General features: G+C 41.0%; 1 protein-coding gene across 1 annotated transcript in view; it reads right to left on the bottom strand.

Annotated features, from left to right (window-relative positions):
* The window catches only part of NRK (Nik related kinase), a 181,152-nt gene that overhangs the window by 90,587 nt on the left and 76,983 nt on the right, over nt 1–13,582 (bottom strand). The window contains exons 12-13 of the mRNA XM_075259060.1: nt 10,999–11,200; nt 9,038–9,181 (exon numbers count right to left, since the gene is read on the bottom strand). Coding sequence (XP_075115161.1) covers nt 9,038–9,181; nt 10,999–11,200 — 346 coding nt within the window. The remainder of the gene's footprint in view (nt 1–9,037; nt 9,182–10,998; nt 11,201–13,582) is intronic.

Raw genomic sequence — 13,582 nt, 5'->3', positions numbered from 1 at the left:
AGGGTATTATCAAATGTGACTCAAATGGTTGGGGACTACTGATCCATACTTTATGACTGGTTGTCTTTGTTTCATGTTGGTTCAATAGGCATATTACTGGCAAATATGAAATTGTCCCATTACTCAAGATTATACTGACTGTCCGGTGAATCTCCTCAACATTTCTAAGCATGCCAGAGATTGCATTCAGAGCCCTGTCTGTTGTTACCCGTCTGCGGAAAATATTATTCTGTTTAGAGGTAACTTTGGAGCAGATTGTACTTTGTAGGGGCCACTGTATTGCAGATTGTACTGTGTGGGGGTCACTGTATTGCATATTATACTGTGTGGGGGCCACTGTGGGACAGATTGTACTGTGTGGGGATCACGGTGTTGCAGATTATACTGTGTGGGGGTGACTGTGTTGCAGATTGTACTGTGTGGGTGCCACTATGTTGCAGATTGTATTGTGTGGGGGTCACTGTGTTACAGATTGTACTGTGTGGGTGCCACTATGTTGCCGATTGTACTGTGTGGGGATCTCTTGTGTTGCAGATTGTACTGTGTGGGGGCCACTGTGGGGCAGATTGTACTGTCTCAGGGTCACAGTGTTGAAGATTGTACTGTGTGGGAGCGACTGTGTTGCAGATTGTACTGTGTGGGAGCGACTGTGTTGCAGATTGTACTGTGTGTGAACCACTGTTTTTCAGATTGTACTGTGTGGGGGTCTCCTGTGTTGCAGATCGTACTGTGTGGGGGTGACTGTGTTGCAGATTGTACTGTGTGGGGGTCACTGTGTTGCAGATTGTACTGTGTGGGAGCGATTGTGTTGCAGACTGTACTGTGTGTGAACCACTGTGGGGCAGTTTGTACTCTGTGGGGGTCACCGAATTGCATGTTATACTGTGTGGGGCCACTGTGGGGCAGATTGTACTGTGTTGGGACCACTGTGTTGCAAATTGTACTGTGTGGAGGCGACTGTGGGGCAAAATACTGTGTGGTGGTGACTGTGTTGCGGATTGTACCACCTGAAGGCCACTGTGGAGCAAATAATCACATATATCTTATCTTATAATACTGTGTAGGGAGTCTTCAGCTATTTCTGTCACACAGTATCTGTGTTATAGCAGATGTAATATTAGTACAGGTCACTATAAAACAGATCCTGTGCGATGTAAGTAGTGAACATTAATTGTTCAATACCATGCCACATGCAAATGTCTAAAGTGCTGTGTTGGCACTGTGTTGGAACTAGAAGATTCACTAATCACTGTACATGACAGCTCTATTCCTGACACTCCGGTTCCAGGAGTTCAATCAAATCCAGATATATCACTCAACAATACTACTTTTCAGAATAACACCATCACCAAGGTGTCTTTTTTAGCCCTTCCCCTAGAGATCACTCCGTCCAGTCCACTCATGTCATATCACACACAGGAGAAACCTCTTCTAACCAAAATCTCAGATTATTTTACACCAATACAACAAAAGCGGAAATTGAGCAACAACAGTCATTCTCCATCACCAGAAAGAAAATCCGACGAGGTACTAGGGGAAAACAAAAACATAAACCCTTCAGAAATAGACCCGGTCAGTCCCACCAGGAAAAAGAACAAGGGCTCCCTAAATGTATTTTCAACCTCTCCAAATATGTCCTCAGCCATGCCGAAATAGATCTCTTATCCAAAGGCCTCTCTTTCTGTCCATCACAAGCACCAAATGAGGCCGATTTATTTGTAGATCTCAATGCTTTTGCACGCAAATTAACTTTGAAGAGGCATTTCTCTATAACTAATCTGGGCAAATCTCAGAATTTGGTAAAAGATATTAATCGGGGAGATATTCTTCTATCCTCAACAAATACTGAAACCAAACCTCCTGTTATCCATACTGAGTTGAAACCAAAATCCAAGTTTCATCCTATCCATCATCGTGGTAATAACATAGAAACCTTTTACTCTATGGTAGCAGCAGATTTTAGGAAACTAAACAATAGTGAACAACCTTATCAAAAAAATCTCACACTTTTAGAAAGGCAAGCATGTAGAGCACTAATGAATAATACTGAGCTAATTATACGGTCGGCAGACAAAGGGGGAGGGGTGGTTGTTCAGGATAGAGAAGATTATCTTAGTGAAGCTGAACGTATATTGTCAGATGTAAACTATTATTCTCCTCTTGCTGAGGATCCCTCAGCAAGACATACAGAGGAATATAGATCTCTCATCCAACAGGCCTATTCACAAGGCATACTAACAGATAATGAAAGAACCTTCTTAGATGTAAAGAACTCAACACCTGCACTTTTTTACCACCTTCCTAAAGTGCACAAGAGCATAATAAACCCGCCGGGTAGGCCTATCATATCAGGTCTGAATGCCTTGACCCGGAATCTCTCACATTATGTTGATTTGTTATTACAACCATATGTAGTGAATTTACCTTCATATTTAAAAGATTCAGCAATGTTAATCCGAGAATTACTTCCTTTGGAATGGAAAGAATCCTATAGATGGGCAGTTTTAGATGTCACCAGTTTATACAGTAATATATCTCATGACTTGGGTTTGACAGCAATTGATACCATTCTGAAATCTGATGATTTGCTCCCACCTATACAAAGAGAATTCATACTAAACAGCATTGAATTTATCTTGAAACGGAATGTTTTTGAATTCAACGGAAAACTCTTTATACAAAACAAAGGTACTGCGATGGGGACAAGGATGGCCCCCAGTTACGCTAACCTTTTCATGGGCATTTTTGAAAAAGAATGGATATATGGTAGCCATCGTTGGTCTAACAATCTAGTTTATTTTAAAAGATATATTGACGATCTTATCTTTATTTGGGATGGCCCGGCAGTATCCTTCGATTTATTTACCCAACATTTGAATTCTAATACCTATGGCATCCATCTATCAGGGAAATCGGACTCAAAATCAATTGAATTTTTGGATCTAGTACTAACAGGTGAAGAGGGTAAGATCTATACAAAAACATTTTTTAAGACTGTGGATTGTAATAGTCTGCTAGACTTCCATAGTCTTCACTATAGAAAGTGGAAGCAAAATGTTCCCTATGGACAGTTTTGCCGTATACGGCGAAACTGTACAAGGGATACAGATTTCCAACTTCAAAGCAACATTCTCACAGGGAGATTCCGAGAAAAAGGGTACCCTGTTAAAATGATTGAAGCTGCATACCATAGAGCAAGCGGATTCAACCAACAGGAATGTCTTGCTCCAAGACAATCCGTGAAAACTAATGAGTATGAACTGAATTTCATAACGGCCTTTAGTTCATCTCATCAACAGATCAAAGATATTATTATGAGACATTGGCCAGTCCTACAGAATGACCCTTTTCTTAAAAAGGTTCTTCCTATAAGACCCAAATTCACCTTTAGAAGGGCACGAACGCTCAAAAGTATTCTAGCGCCCAGTAAATTACGGTCATCCAATACAACCTCCGTAACAACTAATACCTCCTCCGGAGGGAGTTTCCGTTGTAACCGTAATAGATGCAAGTGCTGCAGATCAATTAGAAATAAAGTATGTGAGATTAGTAGCTTCACTACCAACGAAATTTTTAGATTAAAATACCATCTTGATTGTACTTCGTCATTTGTAATATATTTATTGGAATGCCCGTGTGGCCTCCAATATATAGGCAGAACATCTAGACAATTAAGCGAGCGTATCAACAAGCATCGCTCGAATGTCACAAACGGTTACATGAAACATAGTGTGTCGCGACATGCAGCTGAACATCACAACAAAAGCTTCAGCGGATTTTTGGTAACACCAATTGACTGGGTTCCCCCGGGTAATAGTGATAGACTGAGTAAGCTAAATAAAAAAGAGATGTTCTGGATGTTTAAATTTAATACATTACATCCAGCGGGCCTAAATATCGCAACTGAGGATGTAAACAGATGAGTTACCTTGTATAATCCTTTTGGTCATTCTTAATGTATACTGTTAACTAAAAGGTGTATTTTTAGGGAAGGGCCTATATAATTGGTTGAAATGCATGTTTTAAACTATTTAAATTATTCAATTTATTTTTCATTTTTAATTTGTATAATAGTCAGATAGAAATTTAATGTACCAATATCGAGTATATCATGAACATGGTGGGCTATATTTATATATATATATTTTTAGGAATGTAATCATATAGATTTTTATGTTTTCTAATTAGAATCATTTTCTAAACTTTTATGTTACGTCCTAGGCAAATATCATCACTATGAATTCTTTTAGATGACTCGTATAGCAGATTGTCCTTTTACGCATGCGCAGAAGTTCATGCGTTCCAGGTTGAACCGCATGACTTCCTTTTATTTTATTTTTTATTCACATTTGCATATTTAGCTATACGACTCTTGATAGGTCGTACCACCGTTTTTTTCTTAGCCCGTACTGTTGGTTTCTCTGGTGCGGGCGGAGTGCCCGTGCTCTTGTGGTGATAGAATATTCCGCCAAAAAAATTTGCACAATGGCTCGTAACATCTAGCTAATGAGCATGCGTTCCAGCTTGGACCGCATCTTTTTCCTCCGGAAGTGGCACATGGAGCGGTACGGTTAAATAGGCCGAGGCGCTCCGGATAGAGTTTATTTCTTCCTAGCTTGAGTGAAGCTCGATTAGTGAAGGTAAGACAATATTATTGCTGGAATCTTGTTCTAATGAAATATAATAATAGTCACTGAACATATGGGATGTTAAGGATCTATAGTTATCTCGAGTATGAATAATATGATCAATATATAATAGTTTGTCTATGACTAATGATGTGTAATACATCACCTGAGCTTAATTCAGAATTCATACAATATACCTTGGATTTGTTTATAGGTTCTGGGTTTATAGGTAAATGATTTTCTTGCCTAATAACGTCGTGGTCTGTTGTTTTTTTCTTTGACAAGCTAATCTGTTTTTTAAATTATGTCTTTGTATATTCATGTTTTTTATACATATACTATATTTATTGTTTTTAACTAGTTACGCACTTGATAAAGGGTTCCGACCCGAAACGCGGCAACTGTTTTTGCGTTGTGCAATCTTCTTTTTGAATAAATTCCTTTGGACCTGAGAGCGCCGTCCTTTTGTTCTTCTATTGGTGCATCCTCCTGGTTTTTGACCAGTGTTATAGAGACGTGCTGCCACTCTCACTCTGACGAAGCCTAATATTGCTGAAAACGGAGTTGTGAACGGAGTCACAACCCGATCAGGTGAGAGGCCACCAGGTCCTGAGTTCTTTTCATAAACACCAGATAATTCATCTATATATTTATAATAGACCATCTACACTATAAGTGTGCTCGGTATCTCTCTATTCTCTAAAGTGCTGTGTTGGCACTTTGCGATTAAACTATTGGGTTTTGGCTTTCAGTTTGGGCACTCGGTCTCTAATAGTTTTTCCATCACTGGTCTAGCAGGGCCAAAATCCCAAAATTGCTCTCAAGCTAATAATAGTAGTAATAATAAACTAATAATACTAATAATACTACCAATAATAATAAACTAATATGGCCCTATAGTAGAAGCAGAAACATATCTCTATGGCCATAAACTAATGAAGCAATGCAGGGCATAACATTTTTTATGTATATGTAAATTAGCTAGTAATTGCACCAGAGGCGGGGCCTTATTTGGGAGATGTCATTCACAGTTACATGAGTATCATTGGGCGGAACGCACTTCCAGCTGTCTAAAGCTAATTCTGGCAAGTCAGGCCCTGCCCCCCTGTGCACTGGCAGGCTGATTTGCATATTCATAAGAAGATTATTTTCTCTGCATTGGCTTATGACTACATTGCACCTATCAAAGGCTCCAGCACAGAACTCTATTGGTATAGGAGGCATTTGGGATGTGACAGACTCCATTTAAATAAAAAAAAATTACAATAGTATAGTAAAATATGTTTCCGAATAAAGTGCACTTTTTATATTGCAGTAAAGGCTATTTTTTGTTACAATTCTTGTCTGAAATGCTTTTTCCAAATGCGTATTTGCTACTGTAGGACTAAAATACAACACCTATCCCACGGCGTTCCGACCATATAAATCTCTATGAGGCTGATACCCTGCCGATTCAAAAGTGACCCTTTCCTGTGTTGCATTCACTTTGAAATATTAAGTTCTTTTTTATTTTGTACGCCTGCCGATATTTCAATTTTTCCTTTTTTTTTCTTACTTCTTGGATCTTGCATCCTTCCTCGTTTCCTCCCTTAGCAAAGTATACATGATTACCTGCCGGCTCATACTGTGCCATTTCAGATGGGTCATTTGGTGGCTTAATGTGTTACCTAGTCTGTTTCCAAGAGAACAAATGCCTCCTTCTCCTCATTTATAACCGTTCTGCTCGCTTTATAGGTAACAATATAGCCCATATATTATTTCGTTATAAAGACAGTTCACGTTTAGAAGCGAGAATGGGGTTGTATATTGTTGATGAAAAATTGGTGTTATCGCCTCAGATAAGAAATATAACTTTGTTCCGAACATAAATTAATGAAGCAAATGAAAGGTTTCTCGAAAGTCGAGTAAATAAGAGAATATGAAAACAAATGTTACAATTAGACGCGAGCAAAATGTTATTGTGCAAAATGGATAGTTTCATTTCTGAAAGGGTATTAAGTGGTGAGACGATAAAAAAAACGCTTTTAATAAAATTACGGGAGCCGGCAATAATGAGGTTGCTTAAAGAATTTCACTAAAACTTTAAATAAAATTATCGTAATTAGTAAACGGCTTTAATGATATTATTATGGGAACTAATCCGTCCTCGGAAGAAGCCAGCGCTGCAGTTTAGTTTGCCTCGCTTTCGCAGTTTTTGTACTCTCAATTGTACCGTCTCGGTCTTATATTGTAGGATAGAAGTAGCACAGCATAGTGTAACACCCATAGTACAACTGATAAAAGGTAGACTGAAGAGCGGTCTCTCACCTTATTAAGTTGTGTGCTAGACCACAACTACCATGCCATGCTTATTCAACGTAACCACGTCAATGATATCCAATTGTAAGATCCAAAATCACCCCGAAGAGTGCTCAAGGAGTAGAAGTAGTAGGACCAATTCCATACGATAAACCAAGGTTGGAGGAGAAACCGTGCTGGACGAAGCTATAAACACGGAAAGGCTTATATTCAAATCCAAATAATACAACGCGTTTCAGGGATTCAATACTCCATTCTGAAATGTGAGCAGGAATGACAAATGCTACCGAGTAGTCACAAACTTATAACTTTAATAAAGAGTGAGATGCTAAGGGACTCTTTAGTTTCCACTCCTGTTCACACTTGAAAAAGGAGTGATATATTCCTGAAACGCATTGTGTTATTTGGATTTCGCGAAAGCCCTTGTAAGGGAATTGCTAGAAAAGCAATTCCCCAGTAGCTGCAGGTGAACCCAGCAGGGAGGGGCACTAGAGACAGTGAGCCCTGAGCTGAAACCCCCCCACTGTCCCTTCCTGCTTGCCGGTCCTATCCTAAACAATAGGTGGCAACTGGTCGACGGGCCCTTCCTATATAAGTGACAACACAGAATGAAGACAAGACAAACAACAACAATGGGAGGTCAGCTATCCAAGGGTCCGGTAACAGTCGAGGAACACAGTACAGAATCAAAATCCAAAAGAATAGTCACAAAGGTAAGCCAGAGGTCAGATGTAAGCAATAATAGAAGCAGAAGAGGAGCTTAGCAGTGACAAAGTCATGGGATAGTCTCAATAGCCAGCTGTGTGGGCTAATGGCCTGAACAGTCTGTCAATCCCACAGGCAAGATTAGAATTAACCATTTTATGAACAGAGGGAAACAAGGTACAGGAGACGGGAAAATGTCATTCCTAATAAATTCCCCCCCAATGACTTTCCTATGATTTAGTAGGATATATATCATCATAAGGGGGCATTCACATGATGTAAGGCGGCACTGATTCTTGCACCATAACTCATGTAAGAATCAGCGCTGCAAAACAGAATCAATCATGACTTCAATGGGTTCGGTTTAATGCGCGTAACACATTGAAATCAATGGGTTAAAAAGCCTCCCATTGATTTCAATGTGTTAGGGGCGTTAAATGGAACCCATTGAAGTCAATGGGATTCTGTTTTGCAGAGCTGATTCTTACATGAGTTATGCAAGAATCAGTGCCGCGTTACATCGTGTGAATGCACCCTTAAGGAGGAGCTCTTGCTCTAGATCACCCTCTATAACCCAGAAAAGAGACTTGTTCCTATTGAACTGAAGCTATCCCTGTATTACATAGATGGCCATGAAATGCATCATTCCGCTTTCGATGGCCAGAGAGGAAATTTTTTGATGGTCATGGTTTCCTTCAGACATACTGACCATGAAAGTAAATACATAGATGGGTCACAGTATACATGGATGTAATACATAGAGAGTTGGGTTTCACTAAGGTTGAACCAAGTGTTATAGTAACACTATTTTGTCTGATTGGAGGGGTCTCCAGCTCTATTGTCTACAATCTAATGGCAGGTAGCCAAAGGTTGTCTATATGAAACAAGCCCTAATTTCTGCTCTTCATCTTAGGACATAATGTTTTTGTGCTTTCCAATAAGCCCCAATAACCCCTAGTATCCAATACCCTCCCAACCGCACATTACTCTTTACTATGTATTTGTATATATATATTATTAAGAAATATTAAAGAAGTAAACAAAAACTTCCAGCTACTGGAATCTCAGCAATGAACCAGCCGAAGCTTTGTAGGTAGTGTTGGACGTGAGCACTCTTCATGGCTCTGAGTGTCCCAATAAAATTTGAGAAGTCTCTAAGAATCTAGAGTCGCCAATGCAATTCAGATCCAGAGCATGCAAAAAAGTCTCAGGTTATCTTGTTACAGACGTGAGGTGTAGTTGGAAGAGAACTGGCACTGGAATTACAATATACAATGTGGCTGCAACACAATCGATTGCAGTGATATATTATCAGCCATATTCAGACCATCCCAATTGTATGTATTAAAAGGCTATTCAATGACAAGCGTATATGTAATACATTCAGTTATTAATTCGGTGTCTACCTCTTTGGGTACATCTGCCAGGACACATCTCTCCTTGTCCAGCTGCTTCCTCTCCTCTTTTGGTCTTCCATCCCTTCTCTGTTCTTCCCATTCTATAGACCTTGGTTCCTGGATTTTTCTCAGCTCCAGCTCCCTCTTCTGGTGCTGTCAGTAGAAAAAAATCAAAGAATTACATAGAATACACTACCAGTATATAACCAGATTTTACATACTGTACTAAATAGAGATAAGTTTACAGTTTGTGCTAAATGGGCATGTGGAGAGATTTTTTTGTTTCCTCCCTGGGCCCTGGGTCTCCGATTATTATACTCTGGGGACTGAAAAAAATCAGAGTATAATAATTGATCATGGGTGTCCACAATGGGGCATACTACTGTGTGCAGGAGCCACTATGGGGCATAATACTGTGTGCAAAGGGGCCACTATGGGGCATAATACTGTGTGCAGGGGCCACTATGGGACATAATACTGTGTGCAGGGGCCACTATGGGACATAATACTGTGTGCAGGGGCCACTATGGGGCATAATACTGTGTGAAGGGGCCACTATGGGACATAATACTGTGTGCAGGGGCCACTATGGGGCATAATACTGTGTGAAGGGGCCACTATGGGGCATAATACTGTGTGCAGGGGCCACTTTGGGACATAATACTGTGTGCAGGGGCCACTATGGGGCATAATACTGTGTGAAGGGGCCACTATGGGACATAATACTGTGTGCAGGGGACACTATGGGGGATAATACTGTGTGCAGGGGCCACTATGGGGCATAATACCGTGTGCAGGGGCCACTATGGGGGATAATACTGTGTGCAGGGGCCACTATGGGGCATAATACTGTGTGAAGGGGCCACTATGGGACATAATACTGTGTGCAGGGGCCACTATGGGGCATAATACTGTGTGCAGTGGCCACTATGGGGGATAATACTGTGTGCAGGGGCCACTATGGGGCATAATACTGTGTGCAGGGGTCACTATGGGGGATAATACTGTGTGCAGGAGCCACTATGGGGCATAATACTGTGTGCAGGGGCCACTATGGGGGATAATACTGTGTGCAGGAGCCACTATGGGGCATAATACTGTGTGCAGGGGCCACTATGGGGCATAATACTGTGTGCAGGGGTCACTATGGGCGATAATACTGTGTGCAGGAGCCACTATGGGGCATAATACTGTGTGCAGGGACCACTATGGGGGATGATACTGTGTGCAGGGGCCACAATACTGTGTGCAAAGGGGCCACTATGGGGGATAATACTGTGTGCAGGGGCCACTATGGGGCATAATTTATACCAATATTTGGCATAATAGTGTATCCACGAGGGTGGGGTTGCTGTGGGGGGGGTGGGGCGGGGGAGAAATTATTCCAAAGTTTCCCCTAAAAATGTTTCCAATTTAAGCATTGGTGAAGACTATTTCTACGGTTGCTTTATTTTTCTGCTTGAGAAGTGGGGCCATAAAAGCATGCACATAGCATTCTAAGTCTTAGGACATAGTGCAAACAAGCTACAAAAGTCCTATTTTTTATTTTCTGCCGGACCCCCCAAAGCTTTCAACCTTTGCATGAAAATCAAAGAATAAAGCCCACAGCAATAATGGACATGCAGTAGGATTAAATCCTACAGTGTATATCACTTTACTCTGCAGGTTTCAGTCCTAGTATGTGGATTGTTTAAATCCCATCCACAGTGATAGTACAGATCACAGCAGGTTACAGCAGCCAGAGAGTTCACTGTGGTTATCCTCTATGGTGTGACTCTAGCCCTAAAGAGGCTATGTGCTGTACGTGACCCAGGAAGGATCAACCTGTTCTTATACCCCCTGCCGAAACTCTTTTGACGCACTTAAATAACACTTTATAGGTTCTGCTTTGTTGCTGCCGGAGTCTACTATAGGTGACGAATCAGCTGTTTGTGTATTTAGTTAAAAGGGGAAAGATGCTCAATTCCTACATCCTCCAGCTTTTTCCTCTGCTCCTTCTGCTGCTCGATCCGTTTCTGGCGCTCGGCCAGGAGCTGTTTTTTGTATTTCTCCTGGTCTTTTAGCTTCTGTAATTGCTGCTGTCTCTGAGGATCTGATCTGTTCTTGTTTTCCTGCTGCAATCGCAAGAATTCACGGCGGAGAGTCGATTCACCGGGAAGATTAACAATGGAGCTTAAAAAAAATAACATAAGATAATGGAAGTTAAGAGGTTATTTTTATATCCCAGTCCTGCAAAGATTTAACTTCCCAACAAAGAACAGTTCTGCTGTTTTAGCAAAAGTAACTTGTTAAATACCAAGTACAAGCCTCTACATGCGACCGGTATCTTAAAGGGGACGTCTTGGATTAGTGAACCAGAAAAGCACTAAGATTAAGGCCCCATCGAGCAAAAAAGCTGCTTTTTTGTTGCAGATTTTGATGTGGTTTTTTGAGCTTAAGTCAAGAGCGACTTGAAAAGAATGGGAAATATAAAGTAAACTTGTATGATATTTCCTTCTGATAAATCCACTTCTAGCTTTGGCTCACAAAAATGCAGTCCGTACCAAAAAAAAAAAAAAAGCAGCTTTTCTACAATGTGGGGCCTTAGCCTAAATCTGTCTACTTGTTGCTTTTGCTATTGCAGTGTATCTGCATTCATTTCAATGGAGTCAGACTGCAGTACCAGACACAACCCATAGGCAGGTGTGGCGCTAGAAAGCAGTCATGTTCTACTCCTGTTTACACACTTAGGCCTTGTTCACATCTGTGTTGGTAATCCATTTGGGGGAGTCCGCATGGGGACCCCCCCGAACAGACTACCAAACGCATTGGCAAGCGGTGTACAGTGATAGCACATGGATCCCATAGACTATAATGGGGTCCGTTTGCTTGCCACATGGTCTCTGCATGGAACATGCGGACAGGAAAGTACTTCACAATCTACTTTTCTGTCCACATGATTCGTGCGGGCAGCGCGTGGCAAGCACATGGACCCCATTATAGTCTATGGGGTCCGAGTGCTTTCACTGCACACCACTTGCCAATGCGTTCGGTAGTCTGTTCCCCATGCAGACTCTCCGAACGGATTACTAAAGGCAGATGTGAACCAAGGATAAGGCTGAAGCAAAATACACATCTGTTTTTATGACAAATATCTAAGAAAAAGTTTTTTCCCCCCCTCGCTCCAGCACTTTCATCCATTCAAAGCGACACAGAATACAATTGCAATGCAACTCAAAAGCGTTTTTAAAGGTAAGCCTTACCAAAATTTTGTAGCTTTAGATTGAGCTGCCATTACAAAGAAATGGCGTGAATGACACAGTTTCTTAAAAGAACAGTAAACTGTGCAAAATTTCAAAACAAAGTTTTGGAAATAAGGCCGGGTTCACCTCTGCGTCCCGGCCTCCGTTATGCAGGATTACGTTTCCTGCCAGAAACTGGACAGGAGACGGAAACCTGCAGGCAATTTTCCACCCCATTCATTTGAATGGGTTTGAAAAGTGTCCGACCGTGAGCGCCCGGGAGTGTTTTGTGCTCTCTGCGGCAAAACCGTTTTTTTTTGTTTTTTTTTAACCGTACACAAAGTCGGACATGCAGTACTCTGTGTCCGGTTTAAAAAAACGGTTTCGCTGCAGAGAATGTTAAGTGTTGTAAAGTCTTATTACGTGTAATTAATAGACTATATCTACACAATGTCCCTTTAAGGCTGACGCCCCACGTTGCAGAAAGTGTAGCTTTTTTGTTCCAGATTTTATGTTTTTTTGAGCCTTCATCACAGGCGATATCAAATATCAATTCATAAGAAGAAAGATAACCAAGAAAAACATCTATACAATGTATTGCATTGTATATGGCTAGCGGTGAAGAATAGGTCACAGCGCCAACACCGGTGTCCCATCAGTTTGGTTGACCAGTGGGCGTTTTGGGTGTCAGACCCTGAGCGATCTGATATTAGTGATCAAAAACCCATTTAATAAGCTGTGCGGGTAAATGAAACTTAAAGTGAATTTTTACCCTTAAGCAACATTTTTTATATCGTCAGTACTAGAGATGAGCGAACACTGTTCGGATCAGCCGTTCCGAACAGCACGCTTCCATAGAAATGAATGGAAGCATTCATTCATCCATTCATTTTTATGGGAACGTGCTGTTCGGAACGGCTGATCTGGATAGTGTTCGCTCATCTCTAGTCACTACCTTTTCAACAAACTTTACTTAAATCAATAGGACAAGCAAGTCTAAGAAATTTTGTAAATATATTATTAGACAAAATTACTTCTTTCTCCACGCAGCTAGCACGTTTCCTCTTTCCCTCTCTATACTAAACTGATATTCACTTTGAAATATGTCCTGAATTTGTTTTGCTAGAGCAAGAAGGTCAGGGCTCAGAGAGGAAGATTAAGTAGAAGTCTATGGAAAGAGGAATAAGTAAATGTTTAGTAAGACAGGAAAGAGACACAGGCGTAGACAGAGGATGCTGCAGCTAAAAAGGAAGTTTCTATCTCACTCCAAGTGCTTTATTCACATCAGTACATGTCAGTACTTCTCTATGATGCCCTATACGACCCTGCTGAT

This window comes from Leptodactylus fuscus, chromosome 11 (genome assembly GCF_031893055.1).
Source record: "Leptodactylus fuscus isolate aLepFus1 chromosome 11, aLepFus1.hap2, whole genome shotgun sequence".
Lineage (NCBI taxonomy): Eukaryota > Metazoa > Chordata > Amphibia > Anura > Leptodactylidae > Leptodactylus > Leptodactylus fuscus.
This window is presented reverse-complemented; position numbering and strand designations above follow the sequence as displayed.